This window comes from Chionomys nivalis, chromosome 3 (assembly GCF_950005125.1).
Source record: "Chionomys nivalis chromosome 3, mChiNiv1.1, whole genome shotgun sequence".
NCBI lineage: Eukaryota > Metazoa > Chordata > Mammalia > Rodentia > Cricetidae > Chionomys > Chionomys nivalis.
The window spans coordinates 7,827,917-7,848,096 of NC_080088.1; the positions used below are offsets into that span (position 1 = coordinate 7,827,917).

The following is a 20,180-nucleotide window of genomic DNA, read 5'->3' on the forward strand; positions in this document are numbered from 1 at the left end:
CTTATTTGTACCACTATTTCTTTTGATAACTGGGCCCCCATAAATACACATTAAGTGAACCCTTAGGATAGCAGTAAGAGTATAGAAGAGAAAGCCAACCTGTTGGAGCGGCTCCCAGGCAGGGCTGCGTAGGCAGCAGAAAGGAGAGCTCTGTAGAGGATATGTGGGCCAGGGTGTCAGCTCTGGGTAACCTTGTGTTTTCCTGATCTCTGTGCAGGAATCATCTCTGAGCAGGGCCCTCCTAAGGAGGTCCCTCCCATCTTACAGCACCACATGCTGAAGGTGGCCCTGGAACTGCCTGCTAGCAAGTTTCTGTGGCTGAAGGCACAGGTAGGAAGTGAAAGTTCCTGCTACCAACTTGCCAGGCTGGCTTTTCTCTCCATCTCCTCACAGCTTTGTCAGTCAGCACATTTGCAAACAAGACACATCACCTCTCCTTTGTTCTGACCCTGCACATCTCAGTGGTCAAGGTGGGATTGCCACTATGCCAGCAGAAAGCCGAGGCTGGCAGAGACAGGCACTGGGTTTGCATGTCTGCTGGGATCAGAATTTTACCTCACGGAAGGAAGGTCAGCAGGTACTGATGCTCACCTGTGCCCTTGAACCCCAGATCTGTTCCTGCTGTACGCTGAGGACATGACCAACAAGCTTAAGTGTGCTTCTGAGTAGCTCAGATCATATAATGGCTTGGTTCTTTTTTTTTTTTTAATTTGGTAACAATACTTAATTAAATTGAATTGACAATTGCAAAACCCTAGAGGATCAGTTACTTAAAATTGGGCACATTTAATAAATGAATTTTGGAAAGCTGTTACAGCCTAGAGATCTATAAAATCTTTTCCATTTGAAATACTCTTGATAAGAATAAATCTGTCTTTAGAAAGTAGCTAGGTTCATTGCTTTGCTGTATACATAGTATAGTGGAAATACATTCATATTTTAAGCAAATCACCTTATAAAGATGGTATAGGTAGAATATAATCAAAATTATGACTTCTGTAATATAAATGTGAATATCTAGTTAAGATCAAAGATCTTAAAATACTTTTTTTTTTTTTTTTTTTTTTTTTTGGTTTTTCGAGACAGGGTTTCTCTGTGGCTTTGGAGCCTGTCCTGGAACTAGCTCTGTAGACCAGGCTGGTCTCGAACTCACAGAGATCCGCCTGCCTCTGCCTCCCGAGTGCTGGGATTAAAGGCGTGCGCCACCATCGTCCGGCTCGATCTTAAAATACTTAATGACATAAATGGCTTGGTTCTTATGTACAATTTTTATATGGAACCAGTAGCCTGGAAATGTATCTTGGCATTTATACACACGACATTTCCAGAAAGGTCTAAGAATGCTGTGGCACTGGGGTCTCTCTTTCCGAGTTGAGGACAAGTCATCCTGGACAAGGACTCAGCACATGGCAGGCTGCACAGGGTGCTTTGACCGCTCCACCCACATCCTATCAGACGAGAGTGCTCGGGACGGTTCTGCAGTACTCCAGCTCTATGTGGTGGGCCCAGGCAGTGCTGTCCAGAGCCCTCCTCCCAGCCTTCAGCAGTCTCCGTCCTGAAGTGACACGTTAGATGTTGATAGAGTTTCATACCAGCTGAGCTGGACCAATAGATATTGATGATATACTTAGAAAGTTCAGAAAGTTTTTCACCCTGGTACTAGGGCTCGCCTTGTTGATCCTGGTTAACCACTGAGCCACCTCTCCTTCACACCTTTTTTTTTTTTCTTTTAAATACAAGAAACTTGGGTCTCATCTTAAAAACAGAAGCAATCCAGTTGTCCTGTGCTGTGGAGTCGGCAGCCAGTCAAGAAGACAAGCATTTGCAGGAGTGTGAGCCCGTGCAGATGTGCTGATAAGACAATAAAAGAGAAACAGTCATATTTATCAGTTATGTTTTTAAAGGGGGAATATACATGTGAATGTGTGTACATGTTTGCATGCTCACTAAACTATTCATTCACATGTATGTGCACAGATCATTACTAGAAAGACATGACGGAAAACAGGACACTTGTTATCTCTAGAAGAAATAAAGAATTGAAGAAGAGAAGCGTAATTCCTATACTCCTGTATAGGAACTCCTAAAAAGAAAACTCTGGAAGTAAAAGTGAAAGGGCAAACATATCCTCTAAAAAGACACTAATGAATAACCACACTGTCTGTGTATCAAGAAGTCAGTGTTTTGAGGTAGAATCTGCTGGTGAATCACTTGCCCGAGTGTGTTCAGGCGAGTCTTTAAAGAATGACAGAAACAGTGAAGGCAGAAGCAGTTAACCAGGAGAAGGGCTGGCAAGTGGCACAGTGCTATGTCGCTTGGTGCTTGCTCTGTGGTGTGGCTTTGTGAGTGTCACAAGGGGCGCCACACTGCGACAGTCTTTGCACACCAAAGAGGCTTACTGTGAAAGCAACGGCAGCCTAGGACAGTAATCGACGTGCTGTGCTCCACCCACCTCATGCTTCTCCGTGCGTCTTCTCTGCTGTCATTGCGTACTGGACCAAGTTGTCTTACTAGGGTCAGCCTCTTCGCCGAGGGCTGTGACACATTACAGAGAATGGCCTGGGCTCTGACGCCAAGGCTCTGTAGCCCTCTAAGGCCTGTGTTCAATGCCTGGAAGCTTTTTTAGAAGACTCTGTGCTGAATCCACTGAGTGGTTAGGGTTCACACAGTGTCCTGATGAAACACAACAGTGCAGCCTTGGCCAAGGCGGCTCTTCACTACCTACCTGTGCACAGTGTCTACACCAGAGAGAGCTTGGTTTCCAGCACATAATTAACTTTTGGAACTCTGATTTCTATGTGAGCCGGATGGGGAAACAGCTATGCCACTTCCTGGTTGAAGAGAAGATTAAGTGAGCCATATGCATGAAGATCCTAGAGCTGCGGCCCACAGAGATGTGTTTGCGTTCTTGCTGCTGTACTTGTCCCCATGGCTGTTGGAGGTTTTGAATGACTTAACCTAAGGTTTTCTATGTGTAAAATCCCAGTGCTCCTCACTGAATGGTAGCTAAAATGAGGTAAATAGTACGTGTCCTGGGCGTGCAGTCACATATTTACTCAGTGAGTAGTGGCCCATGTTAACTGTACATCTTACCAGTTTGAACTAATGTCCAAACTGTAGGAGAGCCACGATGCTGAAATCATTGGAGGAGAACGCTCGGTTTTTTACCTGTTGATGAAGATGTTTGTGAATAGTAGCCATTTGCAGCTCAAGTCATCCACCAAACTTCTGATCATAAAGGTCAGTAGCAGCAGCAGTTTCTCATCGGACAAATACGGAGTGTGTACCTGGCCTTCCTTATGGTGGGTGATTGGGTGTGTGGTGGAGTACAGTAGATTTGTGTGAGCTTTTATTTGGAGTATAGTACATTTTAAATTATTATAATGTTTTTATTTAGTGTGTGTGTTTGTGCGTGCATGCGTGTGTGCACATGTGCATTCCAGGAAGGTGAACTATGAAATAGTCAGTCACAGCTTGCACAGTACAGACTCTCCATGTATTCTGTTCCCATAGGAAACTGTTTGAGAACTTGACTAGTCCCTCATTTCCACATGGTTCTTCTCCGAGCCTTCCACTCATTTGACTTGATCTCCAAAGTCAGTGTGCAGGAGTGAGGATTTGGTCCTCTGCTCTTCTTTCTTCCAGGACTGCTTTTTCAGCCAGGCATCATAACATGTACTGGCAGTCGAGACTCCCTGGGTTTGAGACCAGATTTCCACACCGTTAGTTTCTCAGACACACTGACAGTGGCAGTTAGTGCTTTTAGAGTGCCATGGTGTTACTTTGCAGTTTTCCTTCAAAGTCTAACTGCCTTTTGAGCTTCTTCTCTGGGCTGCCTGAAGGCTACCCTGTTTGAATCCCTGACCTGTCTTCTCATTTCCTCGCCGACCACTTAGACGCCCCAGCCACTTGTGACTGATAACTGCGGAGGTAGGACTGACAGTCCAAGGGAGTTAGGTGCACACTGTTGCAGGGCCCTGTGCCACAAGAGCACATACCCAAATCGCCTTCATTGCCAACCACTAAGGGTATCATTATTTGGCAAACTGAGGTCCTGCCTCACACCAAGCTCTGCCCTGGTAGGAATGATATTCCTGCCTAGGCTTAGAGTTCCCCCAGTAAGAGTTGAGTCACTGGGAGGGGTCATGACATATACTTACCTAGTCTTTGTGAAAATCCAGATAAAAAAATAGTTTCCTAAGCACCACCTGGTTCATTCTCCATCTTCTACCAGGTTAGGAAAGGAAAATGATTACACAGCAGTGAGAAAGGAACCATGTTGTCCCCACGGGGCATGGAGTGATCTCTTTGGCCTGTGTCCTCAGTAGTGGGGGTCCCATCCTAGGAGACGAGCTTGTGGAGTACACCTGAGAGTGGTGCATGCAGCCCCTGTGGTTTGGCACCTTGGTATGAATTTTGCAGCTGCACAGCAAACAGGATCTGTTCTGACATTTGCATGGCTCTGCTGCCAACAGATTCTTCGGGATACAGGTGTGTTTGAACACACGTGGAAAGAGCTGGAGCTGTGGCTGGAGCACCTGGATGGCACTGCAGAAGAGCACAAGGAAACCGTCATTCAGTTCCTGGAGCGTGTGAGTGCATAGCTCCATGGAAGCAGATGTGCTCTGGGGCAGCTGACTCAGCCACACCGAGGCTTTCTTCTTGCGCCCATGGCAGATGCTGCTGACACTGAGCGCCCCACTCAGTGTTAGCATCTGAGATAGCAGTATGCCGCCACATGCTTCTTCATTTCTTTGGGAAGTTTGTTTTTGCATGAACGAATAAGGTTATCCAAAAAGCCAAGTTGCAAAGCAGTAGAATAGAAGAGATCCCTTTAAAATTGTATAATAAAAAGAAAGTTATGTTTTTCTTAACAAGGGCACCTGGCATTTTCTTCCTTCCTCTAGTTTTGACCAAGGGTGTGTTGGGCTTTTTCTCTTTACTTGTTGCCATTTGATTGTCTTCCCCTGTCCCTTTTTGTTCAGATTTTATTGACACTGGTGGTGAGTCCTCACTCATACACGGACAAAGCTTCTGAGTTTGTCCAGGAAGCCAGCACCCTGCAGGCCACTGTGGGGAAGCAAGATGCAGATGATGTCAGCATTCCCATCTCCCATATCGATGGTAGGTTCCGTGCCCAGAGCCCTCTAACTACAGTAGCAAGTTAGACAGGACAAGATGCATGCAGACAACCTATTTCCTCACACTTTGCTGTGTGTGGAGAACTTATTCCTGTTTGTGTGTTGTTAAGTTCTGTTGACTGACACTGTTCTTTATAGAGCTCACAGAATCCTCATCACAGCTCTAAGATGGAAGGAGTTGCTGCCCTCCTTTAATATATTCTTAAAAGAGCTGGGGACGGAGACCAAGTCACGTTGGCTCTCACAGTTACTTCCTAGCACCTTGAGGATTTGAACCTAGATGCCCGCGTGCTGGTCTGTGCTGTAGCCCTCTCGAGTGTCAGCTTGCTTGTTTGAATATCGGGGTAAGGGGCTTTAGTTAACCTTTAAGTAGGTAGCCTGTACTTAGTCAAATGCCATAAAAACTGAAGACAGCGTCTTCATCTCTCAAGCTCTAGGAAGTGTTTTCCCCTGAGAGAAGTTTGAATTTTTTGTTTCTTCTTATTATTTTTTTAAGTATTCTCTTGCCTCTTTCTGCCTTGGGCTGTTTACAGTGGGATCCTGTGGTGGCTCCTTGATAAACTAGCCTCCTCTCTCTGTCTCAGATGTGCTGGACATGGTGGATGTCCTGGTGGAAGGCAGCGAAGGCCTAGACGAGGATATCGGGTTCCTGTTGGATGAAGATATGATTCTGCTCACCTTCCCCTTCAGTGCTCTGGTTCCTGCAGCTCTGGAAGCCAGGAATAAGCTGCTCCTTGGGACAGAAAGTACAGCAGGTACCTGTGCGTCGTCAGGGTTTCTGTGGGGGCTGGGGGTGGGGTGCGGGGGGCTGAAAGTGTGAAGAGCCACAGACAGATACCCCCCAGTAAAAGGGCCTCAGCCTGCAGCTCAGAGCACGGGGGGGGGATGTACAGCTGAGCCGGCTGCTGGCAGTGCGGTCCTTGAAGAATGTGTTCACGTGTCCCCATGGAACCAGCTATTACCCTGAGCTTTTCTCAGGGTTACTCAGTCCTGCTTTCAGGATAAGGATGAATCTTGGCTATTTGTTGGGTTTCCCAAGTGTGTTAGACCTGAGAGCACTCATAGATCATAGGAGTTCGGAGTACCTAGACTTCACCATAACACATGTGCCCCTGTAGCAGTGGTTTGAGGGTAAAGTCTGTTTCTGACCTTGTCATAGGCAAATACAGACCAGGTAGCTCTTGTGGCTGTATTCCACAGGCCCAGGGATAATAGGCTGTTCTCATCTTATAGCTATGCCGTCTGACAGCATAGTAGCTCGGATCACTGGGGAAGGTGATGCTGGCCATCCCAGAGTATCTGATCAGCTGGGCAGTGCTGCACTTGGAGAGGGGGTCAGGCAGTGTAAGGAAAGACCTGTGTGTCAAGTCAGAGGAAGGGACAGGAGAGCTACCAGCAAGTCCCAGCTATACATACGCCTGGTCTCCTATTCCAGGCTGGAGGACCTGATTTCAGACCATGTGTTCTCTATGTATTAAACTGTAACCAGAACACTGCAGGAGCCTGCCCCTTCCCTTGGGGGTATCTGACCCTTCATGGAGCTGGCATTCGATCTTCCGTGTCTGATGTGCATGTGGAAGAAGGCTGTGTCAGTTTGTCATAGAAGCGGTCTAACTCTACTCTCTAACCCTGCCCACCTATTTCCTTTGTAGGGGAAAGCATCATGGCGTATCTGATTATGGTGCTGACTGACCTTCTCCATACCCAGAGGGATCCCCTGGCTCTGTGTCTTCTGCTTCAGTCTTATGACAAGTTTGAGCCTGCCAGCCTGCTCTGCCGTCAGCAGCTTGCCCGGTTTCACAGCTACTACAGCCTCTGGATTCCTGAGCAAGCCCAGGAGGTCTTGGTGAGCTGCACTCGCTGCTCCTCCAAAGTGTTCCTTCCTGATGCTGTAGCTGGATGTGCTGCTGCATGATCCAGTGCGTGGGAGCCTAACCTTCCCATTTCCTCTGCGTCAGAGAGGGATGCCCGTCATCACTGCTCAGCCGGTGTGAGCGAGCAGCTCCCTGATGACGATAATTGGCTCATCACTGTTTTGGCTTAGAACAAGAAGTGGCCTTTTCCTCTTCGCCCTTACCTAGTACAGTGGAGTGCTTGTCTCGGCTGTCTTCTGTGACCTTAGTGTGCTTGGCCAGCAGACCTGCCCCGTCGGTACTCCATGAGCCCCACGCTGAAACTGGGAGAGCAGATGGCGAGGATTCTTGCTGTGTGTCGAAACTTGCTGTGGATTTGTGTGGATTTGGTCCATTTCCTTTGTGTTTAGAAATGCAGATAGCTTAGGACTTTTGTCTTGTGATGGTGTACCACGTATATTTTAAACTATTTGATCCACCTCCTCTAAGAAATAGGTCAAGACTAATCACCCATTATACACACATGAGGAACCTAAGGTGCAGAGAACTTCTGTAGACAGAGACTGTTTGTTCCCAACTGTCCAGAACCGAAATAATCACACAGAAACTGTATTAATTACAACACTGTTTGGCCTATCAGCTTATGCATATTTCTAGCTCACTCTTATATCTTGAATTAACTCATTTCCATTATTTTATATTTTACCACTCAAGGCCTACCAGCAGGGTTCCTGCATGTCTGTCTCTAGTGGTGGCTACATGGCTTCTCTTCAACTCCACCTTCTTTCTTCCAGCATTCAGTTTAGTTTTCCCACCTGGTTCTAGTCTGCTAAGCCACTGGCTGAAAAAGCTTTATTCATTAACCAGTAAAAGCAACACATATACAGAAGGACTTCTCATACCAAACTTCCACCAGCTATTAGTGGTGGGGCAGGATTTGATCAGTTTGCTTCCAGAGCTGATGTCCAGACAGTCACTGCCACCCTCTGCACAGAGGCATGATCCCCACCAGTAAGCAAGCAGCTGAGCTCAGTGCCTCTCCTCCTGTGTGCTAGTGGGTGTCCACCCTCTCTTGAGTGGATCCCAGCTGAGATTTACCCTTCATGATGTTTAGTTAAACCTGGCTGCCAGGCCCTGACCACAGTGTGAACTAGTTAACAGGGATGGGTGGATCTTAAGAATCAACCTTTGTCACACTGTTCCAAGGGCGCAGACCATGCTTTGAGAGCCACTGAGCATCTGTGGCCTTGAGCTCATGAGCCGAAAGAAGTCAAGTAGCCTAAGTCCCGTGGGTGGATTTAGATGTCAGCCGGGTGGACCAGACTGTTCTGGAGCCTTCTTTTACTTCTATCCATTTCCCAGTCATCTTGACAAGATACTCAGGGCAGGTAGGTCGCTTGTAGCAGGGTTTTGCTTTGGGTGGTCCTTTCCTAGTTTCCAGCAGTTTGTCCTGGTAACGGCAGTGATCAGATCCCAATTTTGTAGCAGTCAGCTCCTCACTAAAAGGTCTGTTCACACGTCATGCTAGGTGCTCTGCACTCTGGGCAGGCACGCTTCAGGTGATATCAGGCTGTTAGTGTTGGGATGGGGTTATGCCCTTCATACGTTACCCAGTTGTCACCAGTGTGTGCAGCCTTCGCTTTTGAGGTAATTTCTTTTCCATTCTGTTCTTTTTGATCCCTCAGCCGCTGCAGGTGCCCAACAGCTCTGTACCCCATGTTCCCCCATCTTCTCGCTTTTCCACCTTGCTACAAACAGCGTATGAGAGCCACACCCTTGGGGACAAGAACGTTCAGACCCAGCTGCTAGCTACTGTCCCGTGTCTAGCTCTGCAGCACATAGTGCGCTCTGCCAAGCAGGTGCTGCTCTACCTCAGGAGCACGGTGGAGAACTTCGGCCAGGTCAGTGCTCTCCTCTTCCTCCCAGCCCTCCACCTGCAGAGTGTGCTCTTGTCTGAGTCTGCACCGCAGTGCTCAGAATACACCACCAGACAGACCCCAGCTCTTGGCTCTGCTGCTCCTTTGCTGGGCCCTGTCCTCAAGCAGCTGTGCTGAGGTGGCCAGTGTGTATACTCAGGACAAGGGTCCTCCTGTGGTAGCCTGGACAGTGGTGCATAGCCAGGCCCACTCTTCACGGTTTGTCAGTCCCACAGCTCACTGTTGAACTTCCTGCTGTTGGGCTGTATAGCGCTTTAGGTTTTGTTGTTGACCTGTTCCCCTTATTAAAATGGCCGGGCGGTGGTGGCGCACGCCTTTAATCCCAGCACTCGGGAGGCAGAGGCAGGCGGATCTCTGTGAGTTCGAGACCAGCCTGGTCTACAAGAGCTAGTTCCAGGACAGGCTCCAAAACCACAGAGAAACCCTGTCTCGAAAAATCAAAAAATAAAAAAATAAATAAATAATAAAAGAATAACAAAACCACACTTAATACATATTTGTTCATTTATTTACTTATGTGCATGTGCTTGTTGATTTATGTGCATGTGCAGGAGCATGCATGTTGAGCCCAGAGGATGACATGTAAAAATCGATTTTCCCCTTTTACATACGGGTCCTGGGGATTGAACTAAGGTCATCATCACTCTTGGTGATAAGTAACTATACCTGCTGAGCCATCTTTCCCTTTATTTTAGCCAAAGTTAACATTTGTATTTCACTGAGGTTTAGGAGCACAAGTTTCCTTTATCCCATGCTCCCCTAAATAGCAAGTATATACACAAGTGCTTTCTTATGTACAGCTTAGGCCAATGGGAAGCATGGTGAGGGAGACTGCCTCACAGTCCTGGAGGAAGACAGTCTCCGTGTATGAGTCCTGCCTTGTCGACCTGCCCCTCCAGTCTCCTGACTCTGCTGGCTAGTCAGCCCTTCCTTGTCTAAGGGTCACGTGTCTCTTACAGCTGGGCAAAAGTGTGGGCCCGGCCCTCCTGCAGCTCCTCCTGGATCTCCTTAAGCACCTGGTTGTCCACTCTGAGCAGTTGGATGCCCAGAACCAGCAGAAGGCGGAGGCCATCCGTGCTGAGTCTGATCTCTTTTTGGACATGGAGTCCGTGACATCACTTGAGCTGGCTGCTGACAAGGTACCACTGGGTGCAGATAGTAGCTGTTCATTTCTGAATTTAACAGTGTGTCCGCTGTAGAAGAGTAGAGAAATGTAGAAAACTATGGCCGAGATGCTGTGACCCCTGCCCAGGGATGACAGCTTAATCTGGGTTCTGTCTTTGGATCACTCCTTTATAGCCATGCCCGCCTACAGTGTTTATTTGTACCTGTACTGAGCCTCTTGAGTGGGTCAGGGTGAGACTCGAGTAGCTATGTCCTGTGCTGACTGGGGCCTTGTGTAGCACGTGTGTGGCTGGATGCTGCAAGCTGGCCTGCGAGTGGCATCAAAACTTGGGGCTAAGAGAGCAAGTTTGCCAAGTGCTTCCTGCCTTGTTTCCCTGAGAGCACAGAATGCTTTCGGGTAGCTGTGGCCTCCCCTGCCCCTATGTTACACGTGGTATGCCCCGACCTTGTTTTTTTTTTTTTTTTTTTTTTTTTTTAATTTTCGAGACAGGGTTTCTCCGTAGCTTTTTTGGTTCCTGTCCTGGAACTAGCTCTTGTAGACCAGGCTGGCCTCGAACTCACAGAGATCTGCCTGCCTCTGTCTCCCGGGTGCTGGGATTAAAGGCGTGCGCCACTCCCGCCCTGCTCAGCCGACCTTGTTTTTTAGACAGTAGAAGAGGTGCTGGTGGCCATCCTTAGACATCCCACACTGGAGAGTTGGTTCCTAGCCCTGGAGCGGAAAGCCTTGCCTCCACACACACTCAGCCCCATCCTTGTGAAGCTCCTAGCAGCCCACTTCAGTGCAGGTGTCCTTCAGCTACTGGTGGCCAGTTCCCCGGTTCTCCATAAACTGGGTCAGTTGGGTCTCCTGGCAAAATACTCAGAAGCCATTACCCAAAGTGTGTTGAAAGAGCTGCGCGCCAGAACGGTGAACTCTGCCCCAACACCCAAGACCCTGCCTCAGATGGAGGCCCTGCGGGAACTGCATCCGTACATGGAAAGTGTCCAGATTCGAGAGGTCACGCTGGCCCTGCTGGGCCTTCCAGAGGCTCACCTGCTGACCCAGCAAGCCGCAGAGACTCCAGAAAAGGAGAGACAACTGAGCAGTCTTGGGAAGACCCTGGTACAGCTATTGACGAGCAGCCCGCAGGATCAGCTGCAGCGGAGTGAGCTCCTCTGGTGGGCTGAGTATGTTCGTGGTCTGGGGGCTCTGCTCCCCACTCTGGCCGAGCATGAGCTGGACACTGTATTCCTTCAGACTCTACAGAGAGACCCTGTGCTGGCCTCTGTGGTCCCAGCTGACCTGCTTGAGTACTGCTTGGTCCGACGGACAGAGGCAGCCCTGGGCATTGCCAGCCTGCTCCTGCAGCATAGCAGCACCCACCTGCTGAAGTTTGAGCTCTGGTGTGGGCAGCCTGGAGTGGGGCTCCTGCAGGAGCACCTGGATGACTTCCTCCCCCTTATCCATGCGTATCTCCAGCACAGGACACAAGGATGCCTCATGCGGCCAACAGGAGGTATGGAAGGACCTGGCTTTGGGCAGCTGGGAGTTTCTCCCTGAAAGGCAGAAGATGGCTTGCCATCTTAAACCCTGTCACTTGTGTTCTGGGGCATGGTACAGTTCTGTTCCTCCTTTACTGTAATCCCTTTAGGCTGAGAGTTGAGAATTTTCCACATCCTCTCTGTCTCCTAACCTTGGGAATTGAGGTGTAGCTGCGGTGTCTATCCGTTCCTAATAAGAAAAGCAGGGTAGGGTGGGCAGTAATTGGGGGTGGTTTAGCTGTGTCTGATTGAGTGGAAGTAACTGTCCCATTACTCTGTCCTCTGCCTCAGGGAAGTTGTTGGTGAGTTCCCACTGAGTCCAGGCAGTGTGAATCTAATTCTTTCCCCCTGCTGAGCCTCAAGTCTGGCGCCAGTCGCCTCCAGCTTCATCACTTATAGTAAACATAAAAGTGTTTCCCTTATTGCTTTGTGTTATCCGTGCCAGGTGCTTCCTAGAGGGAGGTGCCCTGCACTGTGCACCGTAACCTCTGCTTTGTCTCTGCCTAGTGAGCTCCGCTGTCACTCCTGTCTTGAAGGCCCTATGGAGACAAGTGCGAGACAGGTTTTTTCATGCTGATGGGCTCTCCAAACATGAGCTGCATCTGGAGTCCCTGGCTCAGCTCGTTCCATTTGCAAGAACCAAAGATCTGCATGCTCTCATGGACCATTTACCCAGCATGCTTCGGACTTTGAGTAGTCACAAGAGGTATGAAAGCCAAGGCCATTGGGTGGTCTTTGCTATGTATAAAGTTAATGAAGTGTCTGTCTTCCTGTTGTGCTAGTTCTGACTAGAGCAGCCATGCTGCACGTGGAGGGCTGGGGCTGACGTCCTGAGAGCACTCTATTAGAGTGGCTTTCCGCAGAAGTTGTTTAGCAGTGTCTGCCTTGGGTAAGGTGGTGTGGTCTGTGGTCTCCATAGGGTAGAGAGGACAGAGCCACTAAATATTGGAATAGAACAGCCTTCCAAAAAAGCAGCAGTTCTGGGATGTACAGTAGGGAGGTGGGGGAGACCCTAGATAAGAATGAGTCTGGGGAAGCCCAGTGACTCATTGCAGTGAGCATTTGCTGGTAAAGCTGACTGGACAAAAGGGGTATATTGTGTGACACAGAGCCCCCAGGCCCACCAGGATGTAAGAAGGAGAAGGAAAGAGGGTTGTTGGGTTTTGTTTGTTTGTTCCTTTTGTTTTGTTTGTTTGGTTGCTTTGTTTTGTTTGGTTTTTAAACTTTCTTTCTTTGGGAGGACACTGCAGGGGTGAGGAGAGGCTATGGGGAACAGGTGAGCAAAATTGGGGGCATGATGTGAAATTCCCAAAGAATCAATAACGAAATTATGTTTACAAAATAATGACTGCCAACCCAGTATTCTATACCTAACGAAATGATGTCTCTCTCTCTCTCTCTCTCTCTCTCTCTCTCTCTCTCTCTCTCACACACACACACACACACACACACACAGAGTCTCTGGAGAGACTGTGTTTTGTCTGGTGTGCTGATCCCACTGTCAGTGTGATGTTAAGTAAGAGTGGGCAGTGTGGCCTCTGTGCCATACAGACAGCCTTAGAGATGTAACCCTGCCACTTGGTCTCCTGCTGCAGTTGGATCGTGGCCGACTCTGTCTCAGCAGCCTTGGCAGAGTCAGCAGAAGAGCTGAGTGCCTGGAGGAAGACTCTTCTGGTGTCCTGTGTGCAATGGCTGACTATGTCCTTCAGTGCCAGGGAGCCAGGGGATGAAAACACCCAGAAGCAAGAGAAGCCGATGCTGCTCCGATTAAGCGAGTTGTTGGTAAGCGCGTCTCCTTAGAGATCCTGGTTATGTGCTGAGGTGACATGTAGCTGGATTTCTAAGGTACATCTCCAACTGTGTGTTATGACTGAGACCTCAGAGGAAATGAGGGAGCAGTGTCTAGGGGCAGAGTGGGGGGAGGGCACTGATTTGTGAGCCATCTTTATCGGGAGTGGATGTTGGATTTTACCAGATTTTTCCTTCATCTACTGAGACTGTTTTTAATTAGTCTGTTAATGGGGTGAATTTTATTTAATGCTAAATCAGCCTTGTACTCCTCGGATAAAGTACTTGGTCATCGTGGAATAGCCTTGTTCTGTGTTGTTGAATTTGATTTGTTAATAAAATCCACTAGGAATTTTTGCTCCTGTGTGTGTAAGGAATAGTCGTGTTCAATGTATCTTTTTTGTGAGGCCTCTGTGTTGGGTGAGGCAGGTCTCACAGGATGAGTTGGGGAAAGTTTCCCTGGGTTTAAAATTCAAGCTGACAATTATTTTTTCTTAACTGTTTTACTTAGTTTTCCGTAAGAAATCTGTCATTCTTACTTTGATTCATCAATACATGGCACCTTTTTTCCCCTGTGGCTGATTTAGGGTTTTTTTGGAAATATGGGCTGAGCAGTTTGCTTTCCATCCCTAGTTTCTTAAGCACTGGGTTCAGGAAGCGCTCTCTGCAGCTTAGTGATTGTTATAAACTTGAGAGATGGTCTGTGCTGATTTGCCCTTTTAAAATGGGATGTTTTGTATGGAAACAGTACCCTAGAGGTTAGTAGTTGCCCCAGAGGTATGGCATAGAGCTTCCACGTGTGCCCCATAACTCGATCATGTAAAGCCCCAATGGACAAGGATTCCCGTGGCTACCAGTCTAACTGCTTGATGGTTTTATTTGTGTGTTCATTATGAATCACAAAGTGATATATATATGTGTGTGTATACATATATATTATATGTATATTATGTATATGTATGTATATATGTACATATAAAGAAATTTCACGAGCTGTACTTTCAGACTTAATTTGTTTTGTTACAGGTTTGTAAATTTAACAGGAACCCAAACATGACATAATTTCAACATGAACCCTTCAGTGTCTCTTCTCCTGGTTAAATAATACTTTATAGATATTCCATGTGCGATGTCTAACACGCTCTCCTCCAATCCCATGAAAATTTAAATTTACTAGGCTTTGTGATCATAAAGCTAACAAACATAGCAACTACAGAAATCAGCAGTGCAGAGCTGGGGCGGCTGAGAGGTAGAGTACGGGCTTAGCTCTGTAGGTCCCTGCTCTCCACCCACAGTGCCCTGCCACCAGTACCAGGAGAAGCCAGAAAACTAGAGGAGGCTGTTGCACCGTGTCAGGTGGATGATCTCTGCATGTGTGTAGTTGAGATAAAACTGAATCCGGAGTGTCAGAAGCTCCCTCGCAGCCATGTCCAGAGGTTTTGTCTTCAGATTATCCTACATCCTGCCAAACTCAGCACTGAGCACCACAGCCCTCTGTACATTTGATCGGTTATATCCAGGTGAATTCCTGAAAGAGCAGTTGCTGGGGCATAGAGAGCAGGATTTAAGAATGTGATGAGGACAGTCCAGTGCCCTGGGAGTACTTCCCAGTCTTTGTCACTGAGGACTCCAGGCATGGCCGGCCTGGTGGAGACAGTGACATAGGTGAACTGCGCTTAGCTGCTGCCTCAGGGCAGACCTCTTCCCTTTGTGCAGTGTCTCCTGGGTAGGGTGAGCGTGTCCTCTGAGATGCAAATCCACTAGTGCCGCCTGACCAGGCAGGCATGGAAACATAACAGGAGCGCTCGGGAAATGTCGCTTTGCATGTTTGGTGTGCTAGTAAAATGTTAGTGCTGTTTTTCAAATAATGAAACAAAGGTTTCTAGCTCAGTGGGTAGAGCTCTTGCTCAGCATACACAAAGCCCTGGGTTCCATCACCAGCACGGAATAAGCAGCATGGTCGCTCACAGCTCTAATCCTAGCACTCAGGAAGCAGGGGCAGGATGATTTGAAGTTCAAGCTCATCCCCAGTTAGCTCAAGGCTGGCTCCATGAGACCCTGTCTCAAAAAGAGCCCCATAATGGTTTGGGTACTTTGCTTATATTTGCTGTTAAACCCAAAATCTGCATGTTGGTCTTCGTTGTAAGATCCTGTTAGTTGCCGGGCAGTAGTGGCGCACGCCTTTAATCCCAGCACTCGGGAGGCAGAGGCAGGCGGATCTCTGTGAGTTCGAGGCCAGCCTGGTCTACAAGAGCTAGTTCCAGGACAGGAACCAAAAAGCTACGGAGAAACCCTGTCTCGAAAATCCAAAAAAAAAAAAAAAGATCCTATTAGTGTCAGCAGGAATGGCAGTAGGTGGCTGGAGCAGCTGCAGGGCTTTTTGTAGCCCTGATTCAGAAGGTTATGGAGAAGAGCCAGAGCTCATTCACTGCCCCCTGAAGACTGCACTCTGGAGCCCTCAGTGTTTCCAGCTCACTGACATGTTTCATGTCCATTTTTGTTTGCTTTTTTTTGTAGCATGCACTTAAAGAAGTTGAACCTGGTGACTGGCAGCAGTTTGTGAAGACAGGACTCAAGTAAGTTGATTTGATTTTCCTGGTGCCGTTTAGAAAGATGTGGGTGTTCCAACCATGCAGGTCTCTTTAGCTTGTCATTAAAGTACCTGTCACAGCATAGCTGTTGCCTTGTCTGTAGAGAAGAAAAACATCTTTAAAGCACAGAAGTGGAAATGGCGTGATAGTGCATGTCTGTAATGTGGCACTTGGGAGGAATGTTGAAATCATCCTCACTCAGCTACATAGCGCAGGCTCAAAGCCAGCCTGGGCTGCATGAAACTATCTCAAGTAAACAAAACAGGCTGGCAAGGTGACAGTCGGAGTTTGATTCTGGCCCAGGACCCACTTGTTCCGACCTTCATATGCATGCTCTGACGTGTGGACATACATAGGATGGTTTGCTCAAAGATGAGTGTGTGGTGGTGATCTCACATGAGGTTGTGTAGCTAGGGATGTAGCTGTCTTAGTCTCTGTCCGCCCATCCTGTGATGTCTGTATCATGACAGACTCTCCTCATGGTGTAGGTTAGTGATCCCCACCATAGTGAACAGATAGGACTGTGATTAAGCAAGGATGAGGCCATGTCACTGACAGCCCAGTGGTGAATGCACACTCTGTAAAATTCTCAACTCTGTACTTTCAGAATTCTAAGAACAAATTTTGTTTCTTAAACAATAAACTTTCCTTCATGACACTCTTTTCCTTTGGCTTATCTCCCAGATTTCGGTACCAGGACCTCACCTTTTTGAAGACTCTGCTTGATGCCACAAAGCTCCTGTATAGTCCAGAAAGCTCTGTGCACACAAAGCTTGTCCAGCTTCCGGTGGTCCACATGATGCTCACCCAGCATTCTCTGTTTTTGCCAACTATGCTGACATCTGGAGAGGAGGAAAATCTGGACAGTCAAATAAAAGGTGACCCCCACACTCTGCCCTCCCAGCTCTGTGGCAGCTGTCGGCTTCCAGTTTCTTCCAGCTAGCCGTGCACCATTTGTTTCCAGAGTGTAGTAATGGGGTCTCTGTGTCTGTCAACTCCAGGGTTGCCACCTGTCCTGAAGGCTTTGTATGGTGTGTGGAGGGTCTGTGGGAGGTCATGTAGCCTGTCATGAGCTGCTGTTAAAAGCCTGGGAATTAGGAGAGCTTGACAGGGATGGGAAAACAAATGTGGACATTTGTCCTGCAAGGACTGGATCAACCTCATGAATCTTTTAGGGAAAACTGAATGAAAGCGGGAAGGGTTTGAACTTCCCTGGTGCTAGTGCACTGCTGTCTTTTCCAGCCAGGCTTACACTCTGTGTCCAACTCAGTCGGTATGGACTTGTGCTTGTGAGTCCTGAGTGCAGTGTAGACTGTGAGGCTGAATGTCCCTGCCCACTCAAGGCAGTGCCGTGTAGAGACAAAGCCATCACCCCGGGGTCTGAGTGTCATAAAGAGTTGGTTAAAGACAGAAAACGGTTAGATGCCAATTATTGGTACAGTAGTTAAAAAGTAAAATGGGCTCCACACCCCGTGCAGGCAGGAGTATAAATGCTGGAGGTTGTGATAGCATAACCAGGGAGTATGCTTAGATCTTAAAATCGTAGGTTTTTAAAAATTTGGTGGAAAGGGATGGGTAGACCCTGAGCCTATAGGGAGATGGTGATTCTGAAGATGTGTTATTACAGGAACGCGTGTGATCCTGGCGAGGAGGCTGATGGATGCCCAAAGTCCAGCCTACTCAGAAAGGATAGTACCGGCTTCCAGAGCCACTGCAGTGCCCCCTCCTCTGTGTCCTGAGAGTGTGTCTCCTTGGTACTATGTCCTGTGTTGTTTCTTCCAGAAGCCCTGGTGGACCTGATGTCCACAGTGGTGAGGATGTGCCCTTCTGTCTGTGAGAGCAGCCACTTTGCCGTGCTACTCGGGGCTTACAGTGCCACACTCAGTGTCTTGGGTGAGGAGAACCTGATGACCAGGCTATGTGGGCAGGGCTGGTGGGGTATACCCTCTCCTGTATTTGAGGGGTTCATTTGTCTTCTAGACCAGAAGATTTTACTTCTCCTTTGGGCGTATGAACAGAACAACCTCAGTCTCATCAGCTTCAGGTGAATGTTGGCTTCATGGGTGGTCATGAACAGAAGAACAGTGGGACATTAGGCCCAGTGATGAAGCCCCCTCTTCAGGGAGCTCTAGTTTTGAGCCTTCTCGTTCCTTTTTGTTGTTTTAAACTATTATTAATATATTTGTATTCCTTATTTTGTATAAATGTAGTCATATGTGTAGCATATTCATGCCACAGTGCACACTTGGAGGTCTAGAACAAAGCCTCCACATCCCAGACCCACACCATAGTAGCTGCCCTGTCTCTTAGACATCTGTGGGCAGCTGCAGGGGATACCGGGCTGCACAGAGTGGGTTCTCTAGGCAGGACTGACCAAAGACTTGTGCAGCAGTCCTGTGGGCAGTCTGAGGTCAGGATCCTATAGCTGTTTAGCCTGGCTTGGAGCCACACCCTGTCATGTAGAGTCCCTGCTCTGCTACTCGTCCGTTGGCAAGCGAGTGGCCATGCAGCTTCCCCAGTCCTTTCAGTACTTATTCCCCCAACTGCACAGGAGGTGGCAATGTCAGCTAAGGGATCATTGCACAGAATAAGTGAATCAATGTGCGCAAAGGGTAAGAGTCAAGCCAGATACACCAAGAGTAGTATGTGGGTGCTGACTTCTGCTGCCATCACCAGCTGTCCCTGCACCCCCAGCAGCCCCATCACCATCATGCCCATTTCAGAAGCTGTTGAGGATGAAGTGATAGAGCATGCGTGCTTACCCAGAGTGGCACTTGGCTTGAGCTAGGATCTTGATGTTGGGGTTGTTGTTCCTGGTGGGTCCTGTGACCAGTCTGCACTCCTCTCTGGCTCTAGGGTTCTGCTGTGGGGCCCAGCAGCCGTGGAACATCACAAGACTTGCCGAAGCCTGGGCAAGTCACTGTGGCAGCAGCCAAGTGTTGGGGACATCCTCCGCCTCCTGGACCCTGACCAGATGATGCAGACCATCCTGCATTTCCCACAGTACCGGAGGCTGCTGCCCACTGAGGTGTGGTCTGCTCTTCCCCCCTCCCCCTTGCCCCTCCAACTTTGTACAGAGGTACAGACTGTGCCCCCATGTCCATACTGAAACTGGGTCCCACTGGTCCCACTGTTTTATTTATTACCCCTCCCCAACAAGCTTATCTTGAAACAAGTCTCAACAATAACATTACCATGTGAAAACTTTGCTTTTTATAAAACTTCTTAGGCTTATGTGCTCTGACAGTGGGGTCAGCATTCAAATGATCAGGGTCCATGATCATGTTGGCTTGGGCTGTTTCAGGACACAGGGGAGCCACTGGTGTTTAAGGATAACACTGCGCGAGTGGACCTTGACAGCCTCTATGACCCCTCCTTTCTTCTCCATCTCTTTGGGGAACTGACCAGGCCAGGTGAGTATGCCCGCCTCCTGCGCCGAGGCCAGGTGAGTGTGCCGGCCTCCTGCGGCCAGGCCAGGTGAGTGTGCCGGCCTTCTGCGGCCAGTTGCTGTTAATTGTTATCATGGCTCCCAGGTTAGTCCTGAGTCAGAAAAAACATTCTTTTAGTGTAGACAGCTTGTTTGTTCCCAGCCACCCAGACCCTAATCATCACACAGAAACTATATTAATTGCAACACTGTTTGGCCTATTAGCTTAGGCTTCTTATTAACTAACTCTTACATCTTAAATGAACCCGTTTCTATTAGTCTTTGTATTGCCACCAGGCTGTGGCTTACCAGAAAGGTTTCGACTTCAGCAGCTACATGACTCCTCTTTGATTTCGCCTACTCTCTCTCTATATCTCTGTTCAGATTTCCCATCTGGCTTTACTCTGCTAAGCCATTGGCCCAAACAACTTTATTCATCAACCAGTGAAAGCAGCACATATACAGAAGGACATCCCACATCATTTTAGGGTTTTGTTTGTCTTGAATGTGTGACTGGGTTCTTCAGCACCAAATCTGGGGCCTAGGGACACACAGTCGTTTCTCGGGCTTAGAGCCTTGAGCTGTTGCCAGGCTTTTCAGCAAGCACCTTTATCCTCTGAGCCATCTTGCCTGCCCGTGGATTAACTTAATGTTATGTTCAAGGTCTTTAGCTATGCTTATTTGGAAGAACAAGGGATATTAATTCTTGTTTCCAGAATTGAGAATTTAATTAAATTTCGTGTTGGACATGCATTCACGTTTTAAAATTTAGATGATAGAAAATTAAAATGTTAAGG

General features: G+C 48.1%; 1 protein-coding gene across 6 annotated transcripts in view; it reads left to right on the forward strand.

Moving 5' to 3' along the window:
- Urb1 (URB1 ribosome biogenesis homolog) overlaps positions 1-20,180 on the forward strand; it is a 58,939-nt gene that overhangs the window by 24,018 nt on the left and 14,741 nt on the right. For all 6 annotated transcript variants that reach the window (XM_057764459.1, XM_057764461.1, XM_057764460.1 and 3 more), the window contains 17 exons: positions 218-330; positions 3,121-3,240; positions 4,476-4,592; positions 4,986-5,124; positions 5,726-5,896; positions 6,794-6,987; positions 8,680-8,895; positions 9,891-10,070; positions 10,703-11,552; positions 12,085-12,283; positions 13,173-13,359; positions 15,883-15,941; positions 16,641-16,834; positions 17,739-17,849; positions 17,937-18,000; positions 18,813-18,984; positions 19,261-19,369. In XM_057764459.1, coding sequence (XP_057620442.1) covers positions 218-330; positions 3,121-3,240; positions 4,476-4,592; positions 4,986-5,124; positions 5,726-5,896; positions 6,794-6,987; positions 8,680-8,895; positions 9,891-10,070; positions 10,703-11,552; positions 12,085-12,283; positions 13,173-13,359; positions 15,883-15,941; positions 16,641-16,834; positions 17,739-17,849; positions 17,937-18,000; positions 18,813-18,984; positions 19,261-19,369 — 3,195 coding nt within the window. The remainder of the gene's footprint in view (positions 1-217; positions 331-3,120; positions 3,241-4,475; positions 4,593-4,985; positions 5,125-5,725; positions 5,897-6,793; positions 6,988-8,679; positions 8,896-9,890; positions 10,071-10,702; positions 11,553-12,084; positions 12,284-13,172; positions 13,360-15,882; positions 15,942-16,640; positions 16,835-17,738; positions 17,850-17,936; positions 18,001-18,812; positions 18,985-19,260; positions 19,370-20,180) is intronic.